The sequence below is a fragment of the Daphnia magna genome, unplaced genomic scaffold (genome assembly GCF_020631705.1).
Source record: "Daphnia magna isolate NIES unplaced genomic scaffold, ASM2063170v1.1 Dm_contigs197, whole genome shotgun sequence".
Lineage (NCBI taxonomy): Eukaryota > Metazoa > Arthropoda > Branchiopoda > Diplostraca > Daphniidae > Daphnia > Daphnia magna.
The window spans coordinates 52,910-59,562 of NW_025533170.1; the positions used below are offsets into that span (position 1 = coordinate 52,910).

General features: G+C 42.7%; 1 protein-coding gene across 1 annotated transcript; it reads right to left on the reverse strand.

The window, feature by feature from the left end:
* Positions 1–2,000: 2,000 nt before the first annotated feature.
* Positions 2,001–3,143, reverse strand: LOC123467569. The gene has a single exon (XM_045167440.1). It carries the CDS (start codon positions 3,072–3,074, stop codon positions 2,316–2,318), a length of 759 nt encoding a protein of 252 aa, XP_045023375.1. The 5' UTR covers positions 3,075–3,143; the 3' UTR covers positions 2,001–2,315.
* Between the last annotated feature and the right edge of the window lie 3,510 nt (positions 3,144–6,653).

The window sequence follows — 6,653 nt, forward strand, 5'->3', positions numbered from 1 at the left end:
GGCGGTAATCCTGAAGCGGCAGACGGAAAGGAAGCTGCGCATGCAGGTTCAAGGGAAGGAGGAAGACATCACGGAATACTGCCATGATGTTATGGATATGTGTCGCATGGTTCAGCCAGACATGGCCGAAGAGGTGCGCATAGACCACCTTTTCAGGGGATTGAGCCCGGCTCTCTACGAGAGGCTTTACGTGTTGGGCATTAAATCGTGTGAAGAATTCCTGGAGGAGGCGAGACTTCACGCAGATGCCGTAAAAACAGCCTATGAGAGGGGGTACGAGGACGCGCGTAGAGAGCGCGAGAAGCCGGCAGTCGGGGCGGTAGGCCTTGACAAGGTGCAAGACCTACAGCGCCAGATTCAAGAACTGAGAGAAGTGAGAGATGACCTAGCCCGGGCAGGAGATCCTTCGAAGAGTAAGGAGAAAGAAGAGGATCAAGGCCAGCCCGGCCCGAATGCAGTCGTTTGAATATTGGTGTTTAACCCGGATTAGTTTTACCAAATGGTAAAGTAGAAAACATAGGGGACTCTATTTGTTATGCCTTGTGGGGTTTGTTATCCAGTTTAGGGAACCCATGTCAGTAGGTAGGAGGGGGGATGTAGCGCCAATGTACTTTGTCGCTTAGCGCCGGATGCTAAGAGATGCAAATGTGCGATGTCAATGGACTTTGCCACTCTGGCCGGATGTCAGAGGACTCAAAAGCCCGTCTATGACTGGCCAGAGGAGCAGTACAATGTAGTGATTCAGTCTACTTGTTAGTGCTGTCAGTGCTGTTACTGTGTAATGCTGTGTGTGTGTGTCGTGTAAGCTGTCTATGACTGAATACATCCCTTAAACCCAGTGAATCTGTTACAGTATCAATAAAATGTTTTATTAATCCTGTACTCCCTAAACCAGAGTCTTTTGTCGCGAATAAATCAGTAAATTCGTTTAGAAGCGCAGCTAACGGTTTTTTATATTGTGGGTCAACATCCACATTAGTTTCAGGAACACACCCTTCAGTGGAAACGGTCTCACGAGAAGCAGAGTCTTGACCTGATGATATTTTGCCTATCAGTTGACAAGAGAATTCTACCTCACCCAGGGGACTATCTCTCGGTAGAGTGTGTGACATATTGGAATTGTTTTCTACAACAATCTGATATTTTCTGTTTTCGTTCGTAGCGTTTACGAAATTGCCTATGTATATTTCCTCTGGTAAATCCAAACTCTGGGAAAATAAAAAGAGAGAGCTAGTGCCTAATTTATCACCCTGCTCTTTTAATGTGGCCTCTACAACTTGAGAAGATCTAGGGGCAATTGAAACCTTCCTAACTAGAGTCATGGCTACGTTGACCGTTGAATCTTGGCTCGTCGGTAATAACCCGTCTTGTTTAACTTCCTGATTACCTTCCAGTTTGTCACGGGCAAGAAATATAGTTTTAGAGCGGCCATCAAAAATAAACTCGTGTTTGTCTGCGGCGTCCAGACCCAATATACATGATTCTGATATACCGTTCGTGACGATAAATTCTTGGTCTAGTAAATTGGCTCCGTAAACGACTGGTAGGGAAACTAACCCTAACGTGAACAATTTTTTGTTGTGCACATCGTATAGTTCTACGTCGGACTCAGAGCAATTCACTTGCTCTTCCAACGCTATCCGATTAAAAATATCTGTATGTAAAAGGCTCCGCGCTGCACCCGTATCGAATAATGCTTTAAACGGAATATCGTGAATTTTCACAGAAAGTCGAGGGGCTGCTGATTTACTGAAAGCTGTAATTTTTGCGACTGATGGTATGGTTTTGGGGTTTAATGACCTATTCTCCGTTAACCCCATTTTACGGCTGGCCTTTATTCGTTTCCCTGGTTCGTTGAAGCGTCAGTTACGTTAGGCTTAATTAAGTTTTTCTTCTCGGGGCAAAATTTCATTACCTACCTGTACAAAAGTAACAGGTAGGTGGCGTCTCTGGTGTCGTTTGCCGTTTTATAAATCGAAAGCAACTTTCGATGCTGTGGTTGGTGAGGCCGCAGTTTGAGCAGCCAGCGGCATTTTGCGTTGCCCTATTTCGTTGGAAAGGTTGCTGACCTGAGTTATTTTCGTTAGGCCTGCCGAAAGTGTTTCCGACTGGTTGTCGGAACCCGTTCATTGGGCCTTGGCGGTTGAAACTGTTTTGGGGGCGTGGTTTGAGAAATTTCCGTGTCTTGATTGGTTCGGGGGATAGCTGAAGTTATTTCTGAGTGGTTGACGTATCTCATTTGTTTGGCGAATGCTAGCCTGCATGATGCTGCCGAGGTTTGTTATGACGTCCGTTAAACGGTCAATTTTTTCGCTCTAGTCGGACGATGTGCTTGTTTCTTGTAGAGCAGGTTCAGTGGTGGCTAATTTCAGGCAGGATGCGATTGAGTTTATGTGTTCACTTTGTTTTTCGATTGCTTGTAGGATAGCTGTTTCGTTTTGAGTGCTAGCTACCGCGTTAACAAATATCCTTTTGTCTTTTTCTATTGTATCCGATTGGACGCGCTTTGCGTACTTCTGTGTGATAGATACAAGTTCTTCGAATGTTGATACCGATTTGTGTCTTACGATGTTTTGAAGTTCTGGTTCCAGTCCTTGCAAAAATTTTTGTCGAAGTAATCTTAGTTGCGTGGTTTTTTCTTCGGGTGTTTCCTGGTTGTTGGAGGGATAGGCACGTGTGTATAGCGTTTTAAGTCTGTAGGCATAATTTAAAATATTTTCTTTTGGCTTCCGTTGTATCTCGTCGAATTGGTTTTGATAAAAGTCAATGTCTTGGGATCCATGGTAGTTTTCTTGAAAGAGTTTCTTGATATCTTCGTATTCGTAAGTATCGCTGGATTCCAAAATATTTTGTAGTAAGTCGTATGCTTCGCCCGACATTTTAGTTGACAGCATACTGATTATTTCTGCGTTGTCCCAGTTTGACATGGCTACGACGTTGTCGAAAAGCTTAATCCAAGGATCGAAGCGAACAGCGGGGCTGCCTGAGAAATTTTGCAGTTGATTCAGCATGGTGATGGCTTCCCTGCCCTTACGGTGGTCATTTTTCCGGTAATAATTTGGGGGTGATGCCATTTCTTGGTTTTTTGTGATGTTTATGTTGTTGATTCCTTTTTCGTTAAATAAACACTCTTGGTCTTCGCTTTTCTTTTCGTCCCGTGTGACGTCAGTGGGTGAGTAATTGGTGCTGTTTACCCAAGCTTCTTTGTGTGTGCTGTTCTCGAGAGTTTGATAGCTCGCTTCTTTCGGGTAAGGCGTATATGCCTCGGTTCGTTTTAGAGTGTCAGCTGGGTTTGTATCAAACCAGAGACGGTGAGGATTTTGTGTCTTTTGTGGGGGGTAATAAACTGGTCCGTACGTATTTGGAAAACGAGGGATCGGATTCTGATCTTCAAGGGTGACGGCAGGGGTGTAACGTGGTTGAGGTCGAACAGGGGTTTGATCAGTTGACGGAATTTTGTACAAAATAGCGTGATCCCGATCCGGTGTTTTGTGTTCAGTGTTATTGCTAGGGTTTCGAGTGGCTGGATGAGAGAGTAGGTTCCTTGTCGTGTCGTGTGTTTGGTACTCGCCTCTTTCCGGAGCGCTGTGGTGTAAGTCTGCGCTACGACCGCGAATTGGCCCGTTATTTTACAAAGTGGAGAATGGATCTTATTTCGTTGACTGCAGCGGTCACAAATGCACACAAAAGGGCTGTCAGCTCGCTCGCTTCGTGCTGCCAGAGTTGTAGAGCTTTCGTGAGTTTCTTCCTTTCCGCGAGTTTGGTTAAGTTGTGCAATAGTTCTGAAAAGTGGGGCTGGAGTGGAAAGTGGGAATGATGGTCGCACGTCTCTAGATATGCACGCTGAATGGCCTGTCGGAGGGGATGGATTTGCTGTTTGGATGGGGTGCTCTTTAGCTCCGTTGTTATCCAATCGATTCTTGCACTGGCTTGTGGATACGCGGGGCGTATGTGTTTAAGCTCTTGCCGGAGTAGATGGGCGTACTGTTTGTGCAATGTCGCAATCCTCGTCGTGGTGTTCCACTTTTCCATGCGCGGAAATTGTTCTTAAAGGGTATTCTATGATATCGGGGCTTATTTCGTCTCCGCCGATAGCGTTGCTGTGTTGGCTTAGGGCTGTCAGGATGTGTTCGATTTCGATGTAGGGCGTGAAAGGTAGGGGATTATTGATGGCGTTTGTGGTGGAGTTGAGCGTGTTAGGTGTAATGTTTCCTTGGGGAGTACTGGTATTTGGTGGTGGAATATGGAGATGCCCTGTGAGACGGTCGACTAATTCGAAAAATGAGTTGCTAGTGGGCGGGGGAAGGTCTGAAGTGTTTGGAATTATGGTCGAGAGTGCTTCTTCGATAGTCTGGTTGTCTACACGATCTTGGTGGAATGTGGTGGCCTCGTTATTTATTACACAGATATTTTGTATTGGCTGGTCGGTGTTAGTTTCGTCGGATGGGTTTGTTGTCGGTGTTATTTGTTATGACCTTGCTGTTTGCTGGGGCCGTTTTTTCACTTACTGAATTGATCGTGGGCGTTGTGTTTGCACTATGTGATTCAGGGATGACAGTAATTTGCGGGGGTTGGGAAATAGTGCTTAATTGCGCATTTATGGTTTCTGTTTTAGTACTGCCTTCGTTGGAGCTTTCGGTACTTATTGATAAATTGGTTAGATTTGTCACTTTTTTGGGTGTAAAAAAAATTTGCAATCCTGGTTATAAGTGACGGATTTACGTTGTCAGTGTTTTGGATGCGTATCTTCTTAGATCGTAAAATAGCCTCAGGATTATCTACTTGCTCTAAAGGTACGTAATTTAGCGTTGAACGAGTAGGTCTCTTATGGGAAGGAGGAAAATTGTGAGGAGTGTACGTATTAGGCTGAGTCAGATCAGCCGTGAAAGGTGGAATTTCAGAGAGTTCAACGGGAGCGTTATCAGTCTTATTAGATTTTTGGAAGAAGGTTCGTCCAGTTTTAGGCTTAGCACCCGTATACAGTGACATTGAAAGTGAGTTCGAAAACCGCTGCCACCAGATGTAAAGGATTACACGATGTTGTCATGTTGTCTCCAATACGGAAAAGTTTAATTTAATGCGGCGTCTTTACTCACAATGTCTTGTATACTTAGCAAGCATAAAACAACACGCACGTAATAAATAAAAAGCCGTGTATTATAAACGATTTGCGACAGGTAGCCGTAGAATAATTAAACAATCTCGTAAATTGAGGGAAGAAGACTCATGACACTTTAAGGTTACCAATGGGTACTAACTTCAAGGCATAGACGTAATAAAGTAATAGTCAATCAGCTACTTAGTGATTACTTAAAGGGTACTTATTCTGCGGCTTGCAAGAGTTACGGTAGCGGGCTCGGCGGGAGAGCTGCAGAGGCCTAAGTTGGCACACGGAGCAGGCAGAGTAGATCTGACTGCCTTTTGGGAGTTTGCGGTGGCTTTTTATATGTTAGTCATCATCCCGTCGGGGACATACGGGACAATGTTAAGGTAAAGGCGGACAAAATCGGGCGGTATCGGGCGAATTTGGACGTCACGAAGAGGTATAGGCGGACAAATTCAAGCGGTATCGGGCGAATTTGGACGATTGTTAAAAATAGGCCGGGCAGTTTCGGGCCGTTTCGGGCAATTCCCAACAGACAAAAATATATCTATTTTTAGCTACGGCAGGTTAAGGCCGTTTTGGGCGGCTTTTGACAAATCATAAAAGTTTCTATTTATAACGGGCGTGCCGAGACTTGTTCTCTCCGCTTGTTATATTTTCTAGAAAGTCTAATAACTAGGTCAACTAGTGGGGGTATTAAGTTAAGGAGAGTTTAAGAAATAAGGTCTTAGTTTAATTAAGCAAAAATAAAAGGGGCAAGAAGGGGCTTCGCTTGGCGTTTCGTTACAATAGTATAACAGTGTATTCACATTGAATACAAGTATATTTGATGCAGTTTACATATAGAAGTAAAAACTCGTGGTATAACAGTGTATTCACATTGAATACAAGTATATTTGATGCTGTTTACATATCGAAGTAAAAACTCGTGGTATAACAGTGTATTATTATTGAATACAAGTATATTTGATGCTGTTTACATATAGAAGTAAAAACTCATAGGACAACGGTGTATTCACATTGAATACAAGTATATTTGATGCAGTATAAATATAGAAGTAAAAACTCATGGTATAACAGTGTATTCACATTGAATACAAGTATATTTGATCCTGTTTACATGTAGAAGTAAATACTCATGGTATAACAGTGTATTGACATTGAATACAAGTATATTTGATCCTGTTCATATATAGAAGTAAAAACTCATAATATAACAGTGTATTCACATTGAATACAAGTATATTTGATGCAGTTTACATATAGAAGTAAAAACTCATGGTATAACAGTGTATTCACATTGAATACAAGTATATTTGATGCAGAATACATAAAGAAGTAAAAACTCGTGGTATAACAGTGTATTCACATTGAATACAAGTATATTTGATGCTGATTACATACACAAGTAAAAACTCATGGTATAACAGTGTATTCACATTGAATACATTATATTTGATCCTGTTTACATATAGAAGTAAAAACTCATGGCATAACAGTGTATTCACATTGAATACAAGTATATTTGATGCTGTTTACATATAGAAGT